Source organism: Ursus americanus, chromosome 19 (genome assembly GCF_024610735.1).
Source record: "Ursus americanus isolate L20-20 chromosome 19, mUrsAme1.1.p, whole genome shotgun sequence".
Taxonomy (NCBI): Eukaryota; Metazoa; Chordata; class Mammalia; order Carnivora; family Ursidae; genus Ursus; species Ursus americanus.
Window position 1 is genome coordinate 46,110,257 of NC_142145.1, and position 23,971 is coordinate 46,134,227.

General features: G+C 48.5%; 1 protein-coding gene across 3 annotated transcripts in view; it reads right to left on the bottom strand.

Moving 5' to 3' along the window:
* Nucleotides 1–23,971, bottom strand: part of CABLES1 (Cdk5 and Abl enzyme substrate 1) — a 121,802-nt gene that overhangs the window by 26,050 nt on the left and 71,781 nt on the right. For 2 of the 3 annotated variants that reach the window (XM_045781955.2, XM_087869920.1), the window contains exon 4: nt 18,014–18,091. The exons of the other annotated variant lie outside the window; for it this stretch is intronic. In XM_045781955.2, coding sequence (XP_045637911.2) covers nt 18,014–18,091 — 78 coding nt within the window. The remainder of the gene's footprint in view (nt 1–18,013; nt 18,092–23,971) is intronic. 3 annotated transcript variants of the gene reach the window in all.

The window sequence follows — 23,971 nt, forward strand, 5'->3', positions numbered from 1 at the left end:
GCAGTGTTCTTGCTGTGTGGGCTGGAGAGAGGCACCATATTCATGGGCTGGCTCCCACAATCTAAGCAAGAACAAACAGAACGTGCAGGCAAGACTCTTCAGGCCAAGGATTAAGAATTCACGGAAAAAGAGAGAGAGCCGGGTGAGTGAGGGAACAGAGACAAGAAGCCTCCCCTTCCAGGAAGGAAACAGGGATTCTCTAGTCTAGTTGAGCAATCACTGCCTATGACCCTACCTCTGATGATGAAGTGTGATTAACGGCAGTTTTAAAAGAAACAGTCAAGGGGCGCCTGGGTGGCTTAGTCGGTTAGGCGTCTGACTGATTTTCGGCTCAGGTCATGATCTCGGGGTCCTGGGATCAAGCCCCGAGTGGGTTCCGCGCTCAGTGGGGAGTCTGCTTGTCCCTCTCCCTCTGCCCCTCACCCCTGCTCGTGCATGTACGGGCTCTCTCTCAAAAATAAATCAATCTTAAAAAAAAAAAAAGCCAAAAGTTGCATCCAGTAAGTATTGCCTTTCTTAAAGGCAGTCTCCTGCTCAAAACTCTGTGGAGCCCCTTTAGGAACAACACTAAAGTCACGCAGAAAGAAGCAAATAACCAACCCTGTCTGCAAGCTTTGTATTATACATATTTTTGCTCTGAACACTATTCAATCAGCGCTTCCCCCACCTACTGACCAGACTGTCAATGACTGTGAACAACTTCAGATAATTCCAGACATCAAGCTCAGCCCCTAGGGATGGTGAAGAGGACAGTAACTCACAGAGCTGGAAACACTGGTAGAAGGTGCAGACCATCCCATACAGAGCTCCCAGCATATTCTGAGCAATGGGAGTACTTTCGGGATGTGCCTGCGTTCTCCCGGTGTGTGTGGGGGGCTCATCTGTGGGGGGACTGTGAGATCCATGATGACTGAAGTCACCTCACTTTATAAACATGCCATGTGAACAGAGAGCTGCACTCCAGGTACGGACTTCAAATCTGCAGCTGGAAGGACCAGACAAGCAGGCGGGGAGCAGAGTGGGGCTCAGCAAGGCCACCAGAACCCGGGGATGGCACATGCCACAGACCACCCACCCTGCTGCCCCGCCTCCGACGGAAGCCGTCCAGGCTGCCGGCCCTCACAAAGGGAAATGCCAATGGAGCAAGAACCTGAGCCAGGCAACAAAGCAAGAGGAGCCGTGGCGGGCAAGGAGAAAGGGGACGGCCGTGGCACCCCAGGAGGGGAGCGGGTACAAAGCCCACAACGCCGCGCATTTCATGAAAGGATCTCCGGCTCGCTTCCGGGACGTCCTCCTTGCCCGAAGCGCCCCCCACCAAGCACGTGCCTCAAATCCCCAACTCCCAAACAACTGTCTCCTTGTTTCCATTTTGCCAGACAGAGAATGTTATTTAGGGCTGAAACTAATTTAAAGGCAGGGCCTATCTTCATGGGGTAAGAAAACCCAAAGAAACAAGGATATTAAAATATGCCCATTTTAACAGTGCTCCTGAACAGAGAGCTGGCTGCAGACAGGGACAGAGGCTCACTCCATGTTTGTATCCTACCTACACAACGTGTGATGTGTAGTATTTACTTGAAGAAGCCAGGCAGTCTGGCTCTTGGCTGTCTCACCAGTGCTGGTTTATACAGATGGCGGAGACGAGGGTGTCTTCTGTCATGCCCCGTACCATCAGTCCCTATTTGCTCACAGGCTCCTGATTCCCTGGGCAGCCCTGCATTTGCCAGGGGGCCCTGCTGGATGTACACAACCCAGTTCACAGAACCAAACCAGCCACACTCAAACCACACCCCCTTCCCGATGCTGCCCCTGAGGGAAACGGGGTCATAACACGCAGTAAACTGTATGTGCTCACATAAAACCCGCGATTCCTCTTATGAGATAAACCCCAAAATGCATTTAAAGAAGCAGGGGTCCTTAGATGCAGAGAGTATTCCAGTACCTCAGGACACTCTGGACCACATGGAAGACAAAGGGCGCCGGGCAAAGCTCCCCCGCACCCCACCACAGGAACTCATCTCGAGAATGACTGTGTGGGTCTGCTCCCTGCCGCCGTCACTTCCCACAGCCCTTCACTTGTATCGTTCTCCTTCCTCAGTCACTAAGGCCAGGGCGAGTCAGAAACCAGGCTCGGGGGCGCCTGGGTGGCACAGCGGTTAAGCGTCTGCCTTTGGCTCAGGGCGTGATCCCGGTGTTCTGGGATCGAGCCCCACATCAGGCTCCTCCGTTATGAGCCTGCTTCTTCCTCTCCCACTCCCCCCGCTTGTGTTCCCTCTCTCGCTGGCTGTCTCTATCTCTAATAAATAAATAAAATTAAAAAAGAAAAAAAGAAAAGAAAGAAAACGGGCTCGGAGAGCAGTGGGTCCACCCTCAACTGCTTGGAGGAAAAACACAGATTGCTCATGACGGACCAGCCCTGTCCCAGCGCTTCCTACCCTGACAAACAGCCACCCGTGCGGTCTCATATGCCAGCCACCGGCTGCGTGTGGCAACTGGGCGCCGGAAGTGGGACGAGCGGACTGAGGAACGGAATTGTTCATTTTCGTTCATTTATTTTTTACTTATTTATTTTTAAAAGGATTTTATTAAGTAATCTCTGCAGCCAACGTGGGGTTTGAACTCACAACCCCAAGATCAAGAGTCGCATGCTCTAACTGATGAGCCAGCCAGGTACCTCTCATTTAAGTTAATTTAAATTCAAACAGGTGGCTAGCAAGCTAACAACATGGCTAGTGCCTACCGTACTGGACCAAATAAGCCTTCCCACAAGTGGCCTGGCCACTGCCTTGGGACGTTTACTTCCCAGGCCCCCCGCTCACTGGAGAAGAGACTGCGTCAGGCATCCCAGAGGAGGTGGGAGAGAGGCAGGACCCTGCAGACAGAGCCAGCACAGGATCACCCTCAGTGGGGAGGGAAAGGATGACAGTGGGACTTGTGTTCGAAGGGGACCCATGCCCTGCACCCCTTCAACACTCTGGGAACAGGGCTCCTGGCTGTGATAAAATGCACGCCATATGTGAGGCACAGAGCAGCAGGGCTCCCCAAATCCAAGGCATTATGGGAGACTCCAGCTCCTTTGCACATACTGATGGGGAGAAAGGAGGATGCCCAGTGATGATTACGTTTTAATTCCCCTCTGCCTCGGGAGGGGGGGGTAATAGTTCATATTAAGTAGATTAAAAAAAAAAAAAAGGAGAAGAAAGGAGACATTTCCTGCACACCACATCTGGTGCACTCCTATCTGCTCCATTTGAACTTCAAAACCTCACCCACGTGGTAATAAATATTACAACTGCTCCACAAAATGGACAGCTTCGTGGCAGCGGCTGAGGGCAGGCTTTCCCATTTTTTCCACATCCAATTCAAGAAGAGGTTGTCCCTAACTTCCGGGCTGCCATTTTGGTGGCCCTGAATTAAGAGCATACTCGGATACACATCTGCTTGCACGTGCACGTCCGCTGAATAGGACACAGATGTCATCTAAGCTAGGTCAGTTTCTTAGCTTTTTACTGTCTCTATATTAAGACTCTTGGCATCTGAAAAGGCATCTTTCACAAACAGGCTGACAAACATCTATCTCTAGGTTCCTTAGCTAAGAGCTCTGCCGAAACCAAACCTTGTATTAACACGAGCCACATGAAAATGCTGTTATTTGCCCATTTTGACCTATATACACAGTGATTTCACATTGCACCACCTAATTTACAGATAAGGTTACTGCTCAGGACTTACACGTGAGTGTAAAGCAAGCAACAGACCCATGGCCCCAGATGCCCCCCCCCCCGCCCCGGTTTGGGGAGCCAGGAAGAGTTGCCTACAGAAGGGAACTGTGAATGATGCTGCTGCTACACCCAGAAAGAGAATCTTTTAAAAACGCCAGTGAAAAAGGATTAAGCAGAAGTCCCCAGGGAGTAGTGACAGAATCTTGATGTTTTCTAACATCATTGTTCTGAATTCTCATTAAAATGGTGTATGAAAACAGAAATATCGTTTGGCTCAACAGCCAGCATTAACCCACCAGGAGCAGGAGAGAGAATTGGAGAACACGGAACTGCAGCTGTAAGTAATTGAAAGCAGACCGAAATCGGCCTTTCCAGTTTCTTTGAAAAGCCTAGATTATCTTTCCCAGATACATGCAGAGTCCAAATATTAATTTATTTACGTTCCACCTCCTTCTAAAAATGGCACGGAGGCAAGTTCAAATACCATACGTGGATACCGGCCCAACTGTGTGCATTACGGTTTACACGCTGGAGCTTGCACTCAGAGACAAGTGTGGTTAGGCAGGTCGCAGGGAAGGATCTCACTTGGACCGATGCACTAACAGAACCAGCGGTCAGGAACCATGGACAATGCAGGGGTCTGTTTTCTTCTCTTCCACAGGCCCGGGTGACGCTATAGCTCAGACCTACTTAGCTGCAAGAGCTCATTTCTCATCTATTCAAGTTTCTTTTGCAGAGGCTGTAAGCAACAGACACACTCTGAAAACCCAGCACAAAGGTTTTCTTACAAAGTCTGGCCAATGGGGATGGGGGTGGATGGGAGATGGTTTAAGGGGGGACGGGGCAGGGGCTCACTGAAGATGGGGGAGGCGATGAAAACAGAAGATGAAAATGCATTTGGGGAGACAGCCAAGCAGCAGTTATACCCTTAAGCAAGCGGCAGAAATAGAGGTTGCTTCTTTGTGGAGTGAAACCCTATTCTTCATAGGATGGCCCCGTGATTCACTGAATGTAGCTCTCCTTGAAAGCCTGTGACTTGGTGGCTGGAAACCCCCTGGACCTGTTAGTTTCGGCTCCCATGGCAAAGAGCAAATGCACATGATTTTGCAGTTGTGGAATCATCTGGTCAGAGCAGATGGCCAATCTAGATATCCTGATGCCCAAAGGGGATTATCTTTGTCACTGTAACCACACTATGGCCAACTCCTGATTTCTTTTTCTTCTTTATATTTTTATTTATTTATTTATTTTTCGAACTCCTGATTTCATCCTGTGTAACAGGCAAATCATCTTTCATTACCTTTTCTGATGCTCACGGAGCCATAATGCATGGAACTGATCAAACAAGACTCTCTATTAAATAAGAAGTTTCGAGATGCCTGGATCAGTTAAGTGCCTTCGGCTCAGCTCATGATCCCAGGGTCCTGGGATCAAGCCCCGCAACGGGCTCCCCGCTCGGTGGGGAGTCTGCTTCTCCCTCTCCCTCTGCCTGACACTCCCCCTGCTTGTGCTCTAACAAATAAATAAAATCTTTAAAAAAGAAAAAAACAAGAAGTTTAAGGCAAAGCCTCTTCCTTAAGGAGCATATGATTAACGAACCAATGTTACTCCTAAAAAAAAAAAAGATATGATTTAAATACTTAACATCTGCAAAGAGATGGAACTGTGTGAGTAATCCAATTAACTAGTTTCCAGGGCTTTTAGCTTCCAAGATGGCCTGACTGCCACTTGTGATCATTTAATGGTGCTCTAAACTTGAGACCTGGTAATGCCAAACAGAAGCACCACTGGGCACTTGCTCATTAAGGGACAACAATAGGTTGAACACTTTGATGCATAAATAATTTAAAAGCCAGTTAAATATTAATAGGATTTCCAGATCTTTCAAAAAAAAAAAGAAAAGAGAGAGAGAGAGAGAGGGAGATTTGCTACATAGAGCAAAGCTTGAAAGCTGGATTAGGAAATGCTACTTGTGAGCTAATTTTAATTAAGAGATTATGCATCAACTGGAACTCAATGATATAAGCATTTATCATAGTTTAAGAAGTCCTATTTCTCGCCTCTTCAGATACAATACAGCTGCCATTTTGGATTGGGTCTGCTTACTTGCAGTTCAGAGTCAATGGAACAAAGCCCAGGGCTGACAGGAAAAAGTGAAATCAAAGCGGCTTTTAGTCTAGAGTCCTGCCCCTCACACTCAGCACTCTATCGATAAGCCATCCCCCCAAGGGTAACTGGCAGACAATGAAGGGGCCTTAATGTAGCTTACACCAAAATCTTTGTCTAAAGGCAGCTCCTATAAACAGCCGGATAACGGCATGATTCATCCATGAGATCATTCCAGAATCTGTCTCTGTGTGGGAATATAGGCTGGTGTGAGGAAAGAAACACAATTTGTGAATGTGTAATTTTCCACAACGGAAAGAGATGTTCTGGGGGAAAGTGGGTAGGGAGGAAGAGGGGGATGTCAGGGAGCATTTACGCTTCCAGGTCCCCTCTCAGAAGCTGTTCTCTATGTCACAAAACGATCAACACTCAGGAAACGGACCCAAGAGGATGACCTCATCTGAAACGCCCCCATGCCAAAAGCTAAGAAGGACATAAACAAAGACCACGTGGGTACTATTTTTTTTTTTAAGATTTATTTATTTATCAGGAAAACTGGGTGGCTCAGTCAGTTAAGTGTCTGCTTCGGCTCAGGTTACAATCCCAGGGTCCTGGGATCGAGTCCTGCACTGGGCTCCTTGCTCAGAGGAGAGCCTGCTTCTCCTTCTGCCTGCTGCTCCCCCTGCTTGTGTGCTCTCTCTCTAACAAATACATATAATCTTAAAAAAAAAAAGAGAGATTTATTTCTTTGAGAGAGCGGGGGTGGGGGGGGGTAGGGAGCACACAGGGAGAGGCACAGAATCTCAGGCGGTCTCCCTGCTGAGTGCAGAGCCAACATGGGGCTTGATCTCATGACCCTGAGATCACAACCTGAGCCAAAACCAAGAGTCGGACACTCAAATGACTGAGCCACCCAGGCTCCCTGGACACTATTATTTTAAAACATACCCCCAGAGGTACCTAGTGCTGCACTGGGAAGCCATTTCCTTTACCACATGGTCTCGGATACATCTGTAGTAAGAAAACCCTGTCACTATCATTCAGTCAGGTCTGCTTATCTGAATGGGTCCGTTCCTACACACACATCATCAAGCTGGAATCATCCAGCGTGGTTATTTTACATAACCCTGACTCACAAGTTAACTGGGTTCACTGCTATTTCCTTCTGATTGGATCCCTAGGTACAGAAATACCTACTGATGTCTGTTTCAGAAAATAAAGTGCATCTGGGCACTTGTGTCAGTCCCTGTATGCAGAGACAGTCCTGGGACTGACCCTCAATACAATGCCTGCAGTCTCTCGCTCACCAGTGGGTTGTGTTCCAAAGCTTTTGAGTTGGCCGTCTGGAACTCGGAATGCATTTTCCCACTGACGTGATGTTATAAACGGAGATCAGCCCACACTGTGCTCTTTTAGCCTATAATGTCACCAAACTAGCAACACAGTAAAGCAAGAGGTCTGGTTGTAGGAGCAACAGGTTGGAGGTGTGTAGGAAAAAGTGGAGTCTCTCTCATGGTTTCCTGGTTTGACCTGAAGGCTGACCTTCGGCGGGTCAAGTTTGCATTATTTTCACCTTCCTCTCTCGACCTCCTTTTCCTTTTCAGGACCCCAGGATCATTATTCCTAAGCTGTTCCTGTCTCACAATTTCTCCCCCCTCTCCACTTCTGAACCCATAAATTGCTTTGCAGCTCCCGATCCCAGGGTGATGGCACAGCAGCCCAGAAGACAGGGCTGGGGCGCAAGAGGAGGGGGCAGTGGTCTTAGGCAGAGGTGTGGATGAGCTGTTTATCAAGTGGGGTCTGCCTACTTAAAAGAGTTGGGAAACTTAGTTGCAATTTATTTTGTAAGCAAAGGGTTGCCAAGCCAAACCACAGATCCACACTAGAAAAGAGAAGGCAGTGACTCATGTGGATAGAAGGCACAAAGACTCTGTCGGCCTTGGCAAACTGCTGGTTGAGAGAAGAGGGGCTGGTTTAAGGCTGGGACTCTTCCCAGAAAATAGTATAATTTACAAGCTTAATCTGAGAAGAGTGTTTACAGCTATGGGAAGGTTTGCTCTTACAGTTATAGTGAAAGAGACGGGCAACATCTGTTCCTCTTCTCAGTGACCAGCTTCCAATAGCTTGTTTTGAAAGGTGGGATTTGGCAAAGCTTGGAACTTCCCACCAGCAAGAAAGATCAAAACAAAACAATCATCTCCTCATGTCCCATACAAGCACATGCACTAGGGGATAAGGGGGGAAAAAAAAAGACTGGAAGGAAATAGGCCAAAATGTTAATGAAGGTTTTGTTTAGGAGGTAAGGCTAAGTTTTACCTTCCTTTCATTTTCACATATATTCTAGATTTTTAAAAATAAGCATGTACCACTAAGGAGAACAATTTAAAGACCAGATAAAAGCAGATCTGAAGATGAATCCCTTGTGTCTGTAGAAACACAGTGCTGGCCAACTCATCAAAAACTGGACTGAGATTTGCTGTGTTGGGGAAGACTTAGAACAATGAAATAGCTCTGTGACTGGACAAAAATGGAATAAAAGTGACCATTTAATGAGTACCTACTATGTATGGCCTGGCAGGGTGCTCAGAGCTTTCATATGTAATACTTCACTGCTCTCAAAACTCCAAGGCTGACATCAGAGCCAGTTTTACAGATAAGTGAGCCTGGGACCAGCAAAGCTAATTAATTTGCTGGGACTGAGGATTCTGCCTGACCCCAGCTCTATCCCACCAACCTATGCTCCTTGGCTTCAGATGCCCATCAGTACCGAAGGCAGGGTTGGAGGACCGTGGTTTTCCTACTGGGACCATGAAAGATGCAGTGAAAATGAGTGGGCTTCTCATTCCCCCCTATTTTCTGGAATAACTCTGTGGTTCACAATTTTATTTATGGGCATTCTGTGTAAACTTGCATTGGAGGAATGGTTTCTTCAGCAAAAAAAAAAAAAAAAAAGTCTGAAAACCACAGGACTGAACAGTCTCCAAGTTCCTTCTAGCTCTAAAGGTCTATCTTTGGAGCTGAAATGTGCTCCTTACCACTGAACTCATGTGAAACAGCATTACATGGCAAATCTTCTGTGTCATGTATCCTTTAGAGAGTCAGCCTGGGGATACTCCAAGAAGTGGCAATGCCCTCGTGTCTCGGAAGGGCTTCTACACCTTTGCAAGTGGTTTTTGCTCACTGAGTTCAGCCCACAGGCCTGCTGTTATAAATGACAACTCACCCCTGTTAACGATTAGTGGGACTCGGGGCCCAACTGCAGTTTACTTGAAAGGAGTTAACGGAGCCTATAGCCAGTCTTCGATCTAGGCATGCAAATAAATCCCAACATCTTCCCAACACGTGCACCTGATCAGACATGAGCATGCTGGGTCCCAGAAAAGGCTGGACGGCGAGGACTAGACCATACACCAATGTGTGAAGGTGTGAGTGGGTGGTGGGAAGGACCAAGGCAAGAGCTTCACTTCACCCAACATGAAAAGGGTACCAGTGACAAAATGAAGCTCCCCACTGCCCCCTGGGAAAGCCAACCCCTTCTAACTATGCAAAAGTCAATTCAAAAATATCCCTTGCTTTAAACAAAAGCAGTATACGTGAAAGGAAAATCACATCTTGATCAAGGGCTAGAAAGCCAAGCCAGCTGAAAGCCAGGAAACTCTGATGGTGCTTGGGCAGACCAGGTGTGACATCAGCAAAAGGCCCTTTGCATTCCTGGGTTTAATAACCAGGGTGTTCGTATGTGCAAGCAACTCGAGGAGTACAGCACAAGTGATCCATTGTGTTCGTGAAGCTAACATGTCGGGGAGTCACCTGGCTGGGTAGGTCAGGTGAGGGAACCTAGTTGGGGCTTACACCTGCATCTAGGTTCAGCCTGACACCCCCTTTAGTCACTGTAGGCTTAGCTGCTTTCATTGTGGCCATAACCATTATTTGCAGAGAAGCAGGGTACAGAGGTCCATGACTGATCATCCTTATTGGCACTTTCCAGGGCCCTCCTCCTGACTGTGCATCCAGCGCTGGCATTCCTATCAAGATGCCCACAGGGATGGGGTGCCAGGCTGAGGACCCCAGAGAGCACCTGGTTCTACTGAAGCAAACAGTCTGGCCATCATTTTTGGAGGCAATGATATAGTCATAAAATTAGCCATTCTCAAAAGTCTAGAGACACATCCTCAGAAATACTGTTTGTACTCACTTATTCAACAAATACAGCGTCTACTATGCACCCTGCAGTGCGAGCAATGCCTTGAGAACTAAGACAATATACACCCTAAGGAGAGTTAAGGACAAATTACAGAGACGTTAAAATATATTCGTTAAGTGCTAGGACAGTACCATGGAACACGAGTGGCTTCTTAGTAGGGCCTTGAGGGTGGCCTGAGAAAGGGCCCTGGAGGAGAGGTCTGAGTTCCATCAGTAAGAAGTTCCAGTGGGATGAGGGGCAAGAACAGTCTTTCAAACTCTGCACCAAGTATAAAAGCCCCAAAGGCAAGGAGAACCTGTCACGGAGCTGGGCATCCTGCTAAGGCCAGCAAGAGAGGCCATGAAAAGAAGATGGGTCCGAGAGGAGAACTGAGGCCAGAGCCCAAGGCCCTGTCTCTGTGCTCACTAGTCTAGAAAACCACGAAAGAGGCTTTCAGCAGGGGTCATAACCTAGAGTCGCAAAAACCACAAGCAACCTGAGTGCGAGGGTTCCCGCATATCTGACTTCGGTCCTGTTTTCCCGAACTCAACATGAGTCCCAGCTGATGGCTGCAGTCAGGAGCCAGCAGCGGCACTGGCAAGAACCGAGGGGGCCAGGAAGGGGATGAGGCATGCCAGCAGCACCAGTCTCGGGCCCAGGGCTGGGAGGTTGTGGGGCTGGGGGTGCTGCTTTTGCCTGGGGTTTGGAGATGTATGGAATCTGATGAGACATTGTCTTTTCAATAAAATTGAAAAAAAAAAAAAAAACCCAATAAAATGAAAGTGAAACAAAGACCTCTTCAGATAAGAGAAAGCTTGAAGCAATGGATCCACACTAAAGAAATAGTAAAGGAAGAACAAGTTCTTTAAGATGAAACCAAAAGCTATCCGCTGGAAAATTTAGAAGTATGGGGAAGAATGAACGCTGGAATGAGTATTTGGGTAAATGCAAGGTCTATCTTTTTGTTCCTTTTTGCCATTTCTCTCTATTTCTTTACAAACTACACACCTGTTTGAAAACACTAAGAGTTCCTTCTTTCAGGGAAGCATGTTTGTGGGGGGGAGGGGCGCAGAGTAAGGGACCCTTACTTCCTGAGGGTTCCCTCCTGGGACTGATGCCCGGTTAAGGCCTGGAGTCCTTTGTTGGCCTGCGCAGGTTCAGTTTGGGGACAGGTGGATTCTCCAGTGGGCCATTTATGGCAGAGACGGCAGAGACAGGCCCACAGCACCAGGGAAGGCCCAACACTACCTTTCCCAGACACCCGGAGGCCACCTACGTTGTGCCGAGCAGAAGCCCTCACGTGGAGGCTGGAGGCGGAGGAAACACGGAGTGGAGCTGGGGGTCAGAGCTTCTGGCAAGTGTGGGGTGGAGGCACCCACAGCAGTCTTTCTACAGAAGCAGCTCAGAGTGCGGCTGCATGTTTGTCCCAGCTGCACTGGGTCACTCCTGGGTGTCTATACTGCTTTCTCTGTCTTTCCTGGACATTCTGTGGACCACCCCAAGTCCACTGCCTCCCCCCAACAGTCAGGGAGGATCCTGTTGTCTGAGTGCTTCCCACCCTGCACTCCACCCTCCGTGCCCACCAGAGCCACAGCAAGACTCGGAATTCCTAGACTGGAAGAGCAGGAACAAAGGGCAGTTACTAGAAGAATCTTGTTTTATCTAACAGACGATTTCTTGAAGTGTTGCATGAAAGCAAACTCTGGAGATCAAATGATATTTTAAGAAAGAAAAGAGCTCATTAAGTAAGCAAGAAAGCCTTTTATTTTAAAAAACAGCCCTGTCACCAATCCTTTTGTGAAGTGAAGACATGTCTGGCGCTAATTTAACTACTTAGCACACTTTCTCAAAGAGCAGCATTTTCCGCGCATGATGTAAAGACAAGAGGAAGACGCTTACCAGTCCCTAAGTCACTTCCCGGTGGTGTCCGTGGGGTGACCTGGCCGTGACTGGGTGGGTACTGGGGAGACCTGAGCAAGCAGTCCTTCAGGATCATGAACCAGGGCGTCTGCACCACACTGACACCCGCATCATGAGACCCCCCTCCCCACTCTCTGGAGACCCGCCTATTCTAGAGCCAACACGCACTCCGATGAGGGGAATTATACAGATTATTTTCACCCAAGACTCCACCCAGAGATGCCTGGGGTTTGCTCTCGGAGCAGCCAGGCTGCAGTGTGAACTGGCAAACTCCAAAGCCTTCAAAAGGTCACCACCCAGCACTGAGCCCAGTGGGTCCCCAGGAGGTGGCCCTCCTAGGGCACATATGCAGAGCTCCACCAACACCCAGATACGCACGGGCCACCCTGCGTCCCACCGGGCACTGGCCCCAAGCCAGCAGGTGGGGTCCCAGGGCAGGACGGTGAAAAGAATACACTCAGGGGGCGCCTGGGTGGCGCAGTCGTTAGGTGTCTGCCTTTGGCTCAGGGTGTGATCCTGGTGTTCTGGGATCGGGCCCCATATCAGGTTCCTCTGCTGGGAGCCTGCTTCTTCCTCTCCCACTCCCCCTGCTTGCGTTCCCTCTCTCGCTGTCTGTCTGTCTCTGTCAAATAAATAAAATCTAATAAAAAAAAAAAATACACTCAGCTCTCAGATGTGCGTCCGTGCTTTGTGAACCGCTCCTGGGGGGTCTGTCTGCCCCAAAGCAGAGAACAAGCCCCTCACAGAGCCTGTGGTCCGCCTGCCCCCCTCCCTCCGCCACCACTGCCACGCCAGTTTCTGCCCCAAACTCGTATCTGCAAACTGAGAATCCCAGAACCCGCCTCATGAGCTTCTGGCGAAGATGAAACGAGCGAATGCGTAAAAGCCCTTAGCACGGCGCCTGGCATACTACAAGCATTTTTCATGCTTCAGCTTGCGTTCCTGCCATTATCATGTTCACACAGATGTGGGCCTACCTAATCAGCGAATCCTAAGGAGACAGGCTCTTTTTCTCCAAGTATCTTTATCTGTGAGTCAAGGCAGGAAAAAACAGTTTGAAGAGTGCGGTACTCGCTAAATAACCAGGCCAGTCTGCTTCAAGCAGGAGCTCTAGAAATCCCTGTGAATGATTCTACTGTCGGCTTGGAAGTATAAACCTGACAGCAGGCAAAATGACCCCAAACCCTGCACGTCAACTCTGGGGTGATCCAGCCCACACCGGAAGACCATGTACCAAAGGAAACTGCAAAGTCACCAGACCTGTGCTTTTTTAAAAAAATTCTCAAATTTTAAAAATTTGAATGGAGAATCATTCAGATAGAACTCTAGAAGCAGCTGATCGGTGGATGGAAAGTGTGAACAACATGCCTCATTCGTAAACTCCTCGTTCAAACACTTAACAGCTTCCACATTAGCAAAATTGACAAGGATGAGAACAGAGTGTGCAGGATCTTTAGAGTCTAGTCAAACCTCCACACTGTACGAACTGAGACCTGGGGCAGGCTGAGTGATGGGCCTGTGGCAGTGACATCCCAGGACCTGGTGTCCCAGGACAGCTCCATTCTGTCTCTACCCCTCCCCTCACTACCTAGGGCAAACTGCTCCAGTGCGGGTCAGCAAAGGGAGTCCCGCTGGGATGGTGCTTTACCCAGCTCTCCCAGCATGCCATGCAGTATAGAGAATCCCCACCCCACCCCCAAGAAGTACACAAGGGGCCAGACCATCTTCTATATCCTCAGAAGTCAATGGTGAGGCTGGAATATCCTTCTCCACTTCTCCAAGACCTCACACTTCCACGTCTTGATGAAGAGCTGCTGTCTCTGGGGAGCCCTCCCTGATCCCTCTGTCTGAATTCCCTGAGCACCTTCCTCTGTGCTCCAGCGGCCCACTGCTGAGCACTCACTTCATTGTCCGCTCTTGTGTCTGATGGTCAGTGTCTTTACTAGCCTTTACTAGACACTAGCCAGTGCCTTTACTTGCTTGTGTCTCCTACCCTTAGAGGGTAATGAGCAAAGAGACATTTTCTTGCTCACCATTGTATCCCTACTGCTTAGAACAGTGACTGCCACATACTAGGTTTATCAAACCTCGGTTCTGTGGAGTGAATGAGTGAATCCTGCTATGTGGTAGTAGCCTGAATTTCTACCCAGGAAGCAGGCAGGGGTGGCAGTATACTTGGAAGCGGATGGAGACTTACACAGCAAACTCTTTGGCTTTCAATACCAATTGTAGATTCAATATAAATGTGAGCGTTGATAAAGATCTGGGGGCAGTTAAAGTACTCCATAGCACCTCTTTGGGGCTCCCCAGTTGTGCTGGGTTGGTTGTTTACAAGCCTAGCTTCCTGGCTCAATAATAAGCTCCTGGAGAGTGGGTCTTACTCATCTCTATACCTTCCCAGCCTCCATCAAGGCCTTGGACCCACAGGGCAGAAGAAATGCATGAGTAAGTGAACGAATAAAACCTCTCCTGAGACTGGCCTGTCTGCTTTGGTCAACTGATGTCAGGAGCCAAAGCAAGTGCTCAGCTCAGTTTAAACCAAGAACAAAGCTTTGGGGTCAGGGTGGGAGGCAGGGCCAGCCAAGACGTGAGCGCCAGACCTGAGATGCCCCAGCGCAGCATGAGAAGCCAGAAAACAGAGCCGGAAAGAGATAAGGCCATCCTGATAGATGCTTTCCTTGTAGAAGAGGTTCAAGTACACACTGGATAACTTCTGAGTTTCCTGTTTTTAAAACTTCCTTATGATGAAGCTGGATCTGGACATCATCCCTTTTAGCAGGGGGGGTTTACACTTGTCTAGAATAATCAGGCGCCTGTGGCTCAGTCCACGTGCATAAGCACAACAGAAAAATGGCGACCAGAGACCACAAAGTCAGCGGGCTAAGGTGGCTGGAGTACTGGGCTCTGGAGCTGCTGGTTCTGCTGGCTGTCCACCCCTGTGCCCAAGGGGCCCCAGCTATGAAGCAGGGAGGCCAGGCCACATCATCTCTGAAATCCTTTCCACCCCGGCAATTCTAGGATTTGTGTCCCAGTCACACCAAGAACTCCAGCAGAAAGGTATTAGTTAATACAGGTATGAAATAAAGTACCATAAAATACGTACGTATATAATTTACCAGTATAAATACTTTCATTATTTGAGCATAACGATTTCCCAATACTTAGTAAAAATAATCCTAATTTTAAGTGGCAGTTATTCATTAATAGGATGTCTGCTCATCAAAAAATTTACAAAGCAGAACTGCTTCTCCATCCTGCTGCTAAATTACAATGTTTGCAATGGTGTTCCTAGTTTCTTGAGTTCTCAAGCAGAATATGCTACAGAAACAGGCATGTTCTTTTCTCTGTCAGGCATTACAATGGACCTGGTGTTTTTTTGTCATAGAAAATTAACCTTACTGCACCTTGGTTTCCTCATTTGTAAGTCTGAAGGAGTAGAGTTTATTCATGTCAAAAATGTACGAGGTTATGCCCTGAGATCCCCCACACGCACTCTGCTGCCTCCTCTGGGGCCCCCAGCAGAACAGCTGAATGAGCCGCCACCCTGTGACGCCTCCCCTCTAACACACGGGGCCCTCCCAGCAGGAGTCAAGAAGACCCAGGCAGTGACGCATGCCCCTCTCCCAGCAACCCTGGCTGCCAGCTAGCATTTCCTCCAGGTGTCAAAGATGGGGAGGGCCATGTATTTCTAGTAAGGGTATCAAACAGGATAGTCTGGGTGATCTCTTCCTGGGTAGTTTAAGTTAAAACGTGTTCCCACGAGTTTTGTATAAAATGCAGTTATCTTCAAAGTTAACGACACAGGCAGTAACTTTGCGATCCCCATCCCACAGAGGAACAAGCAGAGGCTCACAGAGGCAAGTGATTTGCCCAAGCAGAAAACTACAAGTCTCCCAAGTTCTCCTCATTGATCCCCACGATGCGTTTACTTGAGAAACTTGGGGTCCTTGACAAGTTGGCCCCATCTGCCTCTGTGCGAGGTGCCGTGCTGGACCTCGCATAGTCAGTCGCCCTGTGAGTCTTAGTTCACCTCTGTAAGGCAGTTATCACAAAAGCTCCATTTCACAGACGGTTTTCTGTGAATAAGGAACTTGTTTTGCCTGTTTGGCCACAGTGAGTCACGGAAAGTCCTAGAGCCAGACAGACTTGGGTTCAAATTCCCATTCTGGCCCAAAGTTGATGTTTGAGACCATAACTCCTGGGGATCAGGGGTCCTATCTATAAATGGGGATAAGTACTTGGGTACCATGGTGAGGTATCCCAAAACTTGGAAAGAAGAGCACCATTCCAGAATGAAACAAACACAAACAGTTTTAAGAGCGCAGAGAAGTCAGATTATGTTAAAGAAACTGAATGAGTTCTCAGTCAGGAAGACTTGGCAGTCATCTGACTGAACATCTTCAGCCTTAATTAAAAGTGGTAATTAATCGTATGTGAAATTTTAACATGTCTCCCCCTCTTGGTTTTAAGTTTCAGGAGACAGGAACCAGGCCCATCTTTCACTATTTTTATCCCAGCACCTAGTCACATAGGAAGCACTCAATAAATAAATGGACCATGGCCAAAGGAAGACTACATCAATCGAAAGGTTTGCAAAGGAAGCCCAGAAAAACAGAAAAGTAAGGCCAACCCCACAGTGACCATCCCAGCTGGCCAGGAGAGGACATACTTTCACACAGCCTTCCACGGCTGAGTCAGATCTCCCTGGAAATGTGCTCACAGGCTGGTCACACTGAAATAATCCGGGCCCTGCAGCGATTACCTGTGTAAGACTAACGGACGGGCCTTCTGGGTCACGCAGAGGTCTGCAAGCTGGTACCACTGAAGGTCCGCAGGGAATAAGCCTGCTCTCAGGGGCAGCCGAACCCGGGACCACAACAGCGTGGTAAGGCCAAGCAAGCCTCCTCATGAGGTCTCTTGCGGGCAGCTCTGCGACCACCCAGGTGATCCTGGAATCCCTGACCTGAAGGGTTTGCTGTTACCTTTTCAAGAACACCTACTTTGCAAGGTGGTTGTAAGGATGCAGGGAGTGAAAAGGACCAGCATAAACCACGTGCTCAATCAATGGTAAGATTACGGCTACTCTTTCGGCACACATCTAATAAATGACTGAGTCAGAATTCCATGACGAAGAAGTGCTCCTTTCTGTCCCGTGAAGCTTACGGTGTATAGTACAAATAAGGACCGTGGCGAGTTGAACGGGCGCAAGTCTGACAGGTCTCTGGTGCGGTGGGAAAGCCGTGGTGAACAGGAAGGACCGGGGAGAGCTCGTGGAACACAGTGGAAGATGAACACATGGTGAATCAGCACCAGGGGCCACACTGCCCTCCCATGGGGCAGTGGTCATGAGTGGGTAGTGTGTCGTCGTCACAGTGTCTAGGCGGCAATTCCAGCATTTCATTTGTAAAGGCCGGAGCCAATATCCCACAAGATTCCTACTTGGTGAGCTGTCCGACCCTAAACACCAGCAGCTCCCTGACGACAATGCAGGGACAGGTAAGGGGCAAGGTTGTCAAGACTTGGAGGAGATAAGCACAGAGCTCGGCACGGGGAATGAGGGGTGCAGAGCCTCACTTACCTACTTTCTTCAGAGCAAAAGGAGGGGCTCGTTGAGCTAGAGGAGTAAGCGTTCCTTTGACCTGTGGCGAATCACATAGATCGGTTCCTGGTACCATTTTGCTTTGATATTTGCTCCAGCTTGCTGGTCAGTTTCCAGCCCCAAGCCCAAGATGAAAAGAGGCAGCACGTTCACATGGTTTGTCTTGAATCCTTTCTTCACCTACCTTTCTCCAAAAGTCGACATGGCCCTGAGGAATGGGGTGGGTCCCCGGATTGCTCTTGCTTTACCGTATTGAAGAGGTGACAAACACAGCAAAGACACACACACGCACGCACACAAAATAACAAGAAAGCTTTCTGGCTGAAAAGAAAGTGGAGCTTGCTTTCTTTCAAATTTACAAGTACTGAATTTGCAGTGTCAAAGCAAGGCAAGTTCTTTGAAATGGAAAGGCCAACCACATTACGCACAACGTATCACAACTTTTCACCCAGAGAACTATAAAGCAAGCATGCATATACATACCCAACTTGGGCACTGTCACGATAGGGCAGCACTGAAAATATACTACAGAAGGATCTTCTGCCACTGATAAGGACTATTCTAAAAAAAAAAGAAAGAAAAAGAAAAAAAAAAGAACAAACAACAAACAAACTAAATGCAAAGACTCTTAAAAAAAAAAAGAAACAACTGTAGCAATTAAGCATTCATGGAATTCACAGCAATATTTGCACACTCCCGCCGCCTCCTCTGACAGATGGTATTCTGTGCTCCTTGCGAAATGCGACCTCAGCGCAGAAGTACGCTGCCTCTCCTCACCCAAAGGGTAACGTGTGAGACGCTCGCCAGGGTCTCTAAGGAGTACACACGAATCCTCTCTAGCGAGAGCTGTTGCCTGTGGGTTGCACAGCAAGATGGAGCAGACAGAGCCATGAGTCTGGGGTGCCCAGTGCTGCCAAGAGTCATGCCACATGGAAACCATCCATTTCTACTCTGCGGTGAACAATGCAAAAGCAATAGTGCCAGAAACCGTGAGCAAGAGCCACTCAGATGCCATTGTGATCGTTAGGGTTTTTTTTTATATGCTGGCAGCATGTTAGGTTCTGAGAATAAATTAAGGGAACAATTACATAATCAGTCTTAGCCTCCATTCCTGCTATAAAGATACTACTGTAAACAGTTCTGCATGATGCTCTTATGCAATCAAAGGCCACTTAAGAAAACATTAAAAAAAAAACTCTCAAAAGTACTTATCCTGGCGTATGAAAATAACTTTTGCCAAAGAGAATTGCTGATAAAAAAAAAAGTGAGAAACAAGTGGAGGAGATTAAAAAACTAACATTCTTTAACACAGTAGCAACACAACACATCAGATATGGAATTGACTTTTATAATCTTTTTCTTCAATAATCATGATGATAAAATCAGAGGGAAAAAAAAAAACCAATACTACTAACTGCATCAGGATTTGGAGATTGTGACCTTGTTTTTACAACTATGATATTAAACTGTCTACCTGCCCAGGATAAAGTCGGGTTCCCTGGCATGGCAAAGCAAGCCCTCTGTCTTCTGGCTCTTTCTGCTTCTCCGGTCTCAACAAAGAGGACACCCCCCACCCCCGCCACCGTATCATCTGCCCATGCTAAAGGACTTGCTGTCCCCCACCTTTAAAAGACCCTGCTGTTTCATACCCGTCCTTTGCCTGCTGTGCCCAACTTAGTATGCTTAGTGAATTCCTATTTATTCTTCCAAACCCAGCTCAGAAGTCATGGCCCCAGGAAGCACTTCCTTCCCCTTCACCGAGTTACTCATGCCCTTTTTGGGTGCTGTCTGTGGCTCTTTATTTCCACTGCCAGGAGGACACCAATCACTTAAAGGGCTGCTTACCATTGCCTCCCTCCTCTTCCAGAGGGTGAGTCCAAGGGTGGAGCGCATGGCAGCCCCTCCATGAACAGTGTGGGCAGCGCTGTGCTTCACAGCAGCTCTGGAGGCCCCATGACTTGGAAGGCGGGACCAGGCCTATGCGTTCATCCCACGGTGATTCATGTCAACAGTGGTTAACAGGACTGAAGCCACAGTCCCGGCCTCAAATGTCAGCTGTATCATATTTGCATGACCTTGGACCTCTTACCAACTCTTCTGAGCCTCAGTTTCCTCAACTAAAACGACAGGATAAAATTACTAACTAGCCTACAGGAATCCTGTAAAGAGTAAATAAGTCTATACTGGGAAAGCGCTTGAAACAATGCCTGGCAAATAATGACACTCAATAAATATTAGCTAGTTTTACTGGGACCCGCCTTCTAGGGTTGAGGGAAGTTTGACCAGCATAGCACCTGGATTCTGAACCTCTCCAGACCTCTGTGCTAAAATACACAGGCCTGCTAAGACGTCAAAGGCATTCTCCGAGGGCAGCTGAGGGATGGCATGTGACTACAGATGTGTAACCTGCACAGAGAACTGTCTCTCCTCTCTCAAGAGGCTTCTCACTGGGTAGCACCGACCCAAACCCTGTCACCACCGCAAGAACAACAGTGCCACACGCAGAGTGGGCCACCAAGGCCTCAAGGGCCAAGAGCTAAATAAGTCATGAGCACAGCACCTTGCTAAACACCAGCCAGCCTCCTCCGGCTCTCACTCAGGGCAACCGGGGCAGATTCGGACACTGTGGACACAGTAATAGTTAATACTTATTAAGTATCCATTAGATGGCCAATTCTAAATGCTTCAACTGATGAAAGCAAGTAAGTGACATCCAAAAGGGACACACTAGCAGGTGAGAACAGTTGGGGATCTGAAGCCATGCTCTTTACCACCATGTGCCCCGATGCTTTGCCCTTCTCTAAGACTTACTAGAAGAGTCTGTCCCTGTGGGTCTGACTGGGTATCCATGGACTTCCTGGACACCAAGAAGTCAACCTTCATCCACATTTCCTAGGGTGGCTTTCCAGCCTGGCCTGCTGGTGATCAGGCTGGGAATGGGTGGGGCCAGACGGTGACCCATCACAACCACCCTGAGATCAGAGCTGCCGGCACCACCAGATGGAAGGATAGAGGTTCTCCAAACAACCCCCACCTGCCCCTGCCATCCACCCAGGAGAAAAGCCTAGAACGACTCATTCCTTGAGGTGCTCATCATCCACATCTTCTGCGACACAGAGGAAGGAACGTATCAAACAAACTCAACTGGCTCAGTGTCCGTGCGTTTTCTCCATGACTTAGTGCTAATGTGTGCTTCCTTCCCACACACTGATTTTGTTTGGACATTTTTAATAGAACAAGAAAACGAAAGAACATAAATGCATGTGAAATTAAGTATTCTTTCCAAAGTTCTAACCACAACGTACCTATTAGTAAATGGGCTGCACTGTTCTCCAAACGAGTGCTCGTCTGTGTGGTCCTCACCGTTTAGGTGTCAAGAAGAGGCTGGCAGCCTGAGTCTCATTCAGAAAAACATGTTATTCTAATGCAGAGGTCAAGTTTAGCAACTATGAATATGGAATGTTTCCCAACAATCCAGAAGGGTTGGTCTTTTTCTGGTTGGCCATCTCAAGCACCAGGAGTAAGGAGGAGGTAAGTAAGGAACACAGCATCTTTGGTACGGTACTTCCCTTCCATTTTTGGATGGAACCATCCCGTTGACTCCCATGTTATGCAGGGTTCAGAGGAGGAATCCAGAGCAGAGACCTGGACAGCAGTTCCACACAACAGCTCCCTGGGGAGCAGGAAACAGCCAACGGAGCTCCCAAGAACTCATCCAACGTGTTTCCCGAAGTAGCTCTGAATCCAGGAGGGGCTTCAGGCTTTAGCCAGAGCAGGCAAGTATCAACCAGTGGCAAGCTCTTGCCTCCAATCTTCTCCACGAGCAACTCTGAGCAGTGTGAACCTAAGGAGAGGCCCATTGGACCAACTGCTGTGTCCCAAACCTGGAGGATTCCTGTGAATTTGCAGCTTTCCTCTCCGTAAGTACTGGGGAAATATCTATCATCATGGTGATGCCCAAGAAAATCAGATTTGTGTCCCTTCTTCAAGCGCTTCTGTATTTGTGAAAGAATTAAATCGATGGTAGTTGTCAAGAATGACACAAGACAGCCAGATTCCATTTCCAGGAGACTTCAGAAACTGGCTACCTCCATGTGTTGGCCTCCAACCGCTGTAGTTATCTCTTGTATGCCCAAATTGCATGCGGAAAGCCCACGTGATTTTCCCTTCTGTGACACTTAACACTTGACTTGGAGTCAAGGTGACTAGAAAGCATGACACAAAAGATTATAACTTCAAAAGAGGAATTAACTCCAGAGAGATCGGTCTTTAAGAAATGAAAGATCACATTTCCATACCAACATCTGCCAGAGGAGGAGAAAACAACAACAACACAAAGGAATAAGCTCCCAGGGCTGCAGCCCACATGAGCAGAGCTGTTTCTGGACACACAGTGTTTTCCAAACCTCTCCAGGATGCATTAAGAGCACCATCTTCCTTCTTCACATAGCTTCAGTTCCTTGTTTAGGAAAGTGTTTTTCGTATGAGGAAACTAGGGCTTCAGGCCACAACGCTGCCAAAGGGACACACCGCCTCTGAGATACTGGAGTGTTCCAAATAGCCAGGAGATGCACAAGGGCCGCATGGCTGACAGAGCATCACGGACCAGTCATTAAATCTGCTCTCAACCCCTTAGCCCACAGCCAGCAATGTCTCACCAGGGAAGATCTCATGTCATCCTGGACCCTCAACTGTTCCCTCTAATGCTAGAAACTGCCTTTCTGTTTTATTTCCAGAACCCTGAGGCATCCCTGTTGGCTATTAGAAAGTTCAATCTCTCCCAGGTAGAATAGTCCATGAGAGCAGACATATGCTCTTAAAGACAAAAACAAGCTACTAACGTCTAAAGTGAGAGCAAAGAAAATCACATTCACAACAACGGTGGGTGAGCATGAACACGGCCCAGGGCATCCACGGCCCACGAGTCTACGTTAGGTATTGGGCACGCACATACACTGCATTCCCCAATTCTGTAGTTCATTTCCTACATGACCAAGAAGAAAGAAAAAACACATCTGCGAATGTTGGTGTCAGGGGTTGAATCGTGATCCCCAAAAAGACATGTTGAAGTCTGTGGCACCTCTGAATGTGGCCAGAAATATGGTCTTTACAGATGTAATCAAGTTGGGATGTGTTCATACTGAATTAGGATGGGCCTTAGACCCAATGGCTGGATTTCATAAAGACAGACATTTGGAGATACCTAGATACACACAGAGGAAAGGCCATGTGACAATGGAGGCAGGGACCAGAGCGGCACAGCCAAAAGCCCAAGATACCCTGGACAGCCAGCTGCCCCCAGAAACCGGACTAGGTGACAGATGTTCCTTCTCTAGAGCCTTCAGGAGGCACAGGACCCTGCGGACACCCTGACGGCTGACTTTGGCCTCCGCAGCTGTGAGAACACATGCTTTACTGTTTTAAGCCCCCTAGTCCGTGACGATTTGTAGGGCAGCCCCGGGAAGTGAATACGACCAGCATTTGGTCACTTTGCTCCCACGGCGGCGCAGCGCCACACGCCTCCCGTGTCGGCCGTGCACTCACACACGGTTGCCCGGTGTGCGGAGAAAATAAAGCTGTTAAGACTGACGCCAGAAAGCAAATGAATCTTATGAAATCTCAGGACCAGAGCCTGCCAGGCACTTTCTCTTTCCAGCCCCCGCCCCCCCCACAACTGCTTCCTCCTCCCACAGTACTTTGTTACAAGCTGGGGGGGAGCCTTGACACACACCCCCCCCTTGCTTTCTGAAGGGCTGGCAATTACATAGCAAATGAATGAAAATTAAAACAAAATCAAGATGTTCTTGTTTCCTCTATTTAAACTCTTATTAGCCGTGGGGGCGGGGGATGCTTTTCCTCCTTAGAACACTCACCCCTGCATGTGCTGTAGTTGGGAGGAGGGCAAGAGCAGACAACCTGGGGGCATACCAAGCCCGCTCTTCACAAAGAGCTCTGTCTCTCGCATCCTGGAGTGGGATGAAGACAATCTCCCAATTCTGGAAGTGGGAGGAAGGAAGGAGCCTGTGGAGAAGAGTGACCTAGAAGCCTGGGCAAGAGGTAGGGCTGAGGCCAGGGGCAGGTGCTTGGAATCTGGGTTGGGGATCTGTCAGGCTCCCATGCAGTCAGCGTGAGGGGATCTGGGGGACACGGAGCTGGCCTGAGTTAGATGGGAGAAAGCATCTGAAGGTCTAGGCTAAATAGCCCACAAATACAAGATGGTGGTATTAGTGGCTGTGTCCATCTACTTATCACGACTGCCACACCACCCCCATCTTCACAGCCACCCCGTGACTGCCAACACCACTACTACCAAGCACAGGCCTGCACCGCCAGCTTAAGGGGCATACCTTACCCCACAGCGTAGGGGTAGTGGAGGCCCCTGAGAAACAACTGTGTGCGCTCTGCCTCTCCTCCCTCCCTTCCACAAATACCTTCTGAACA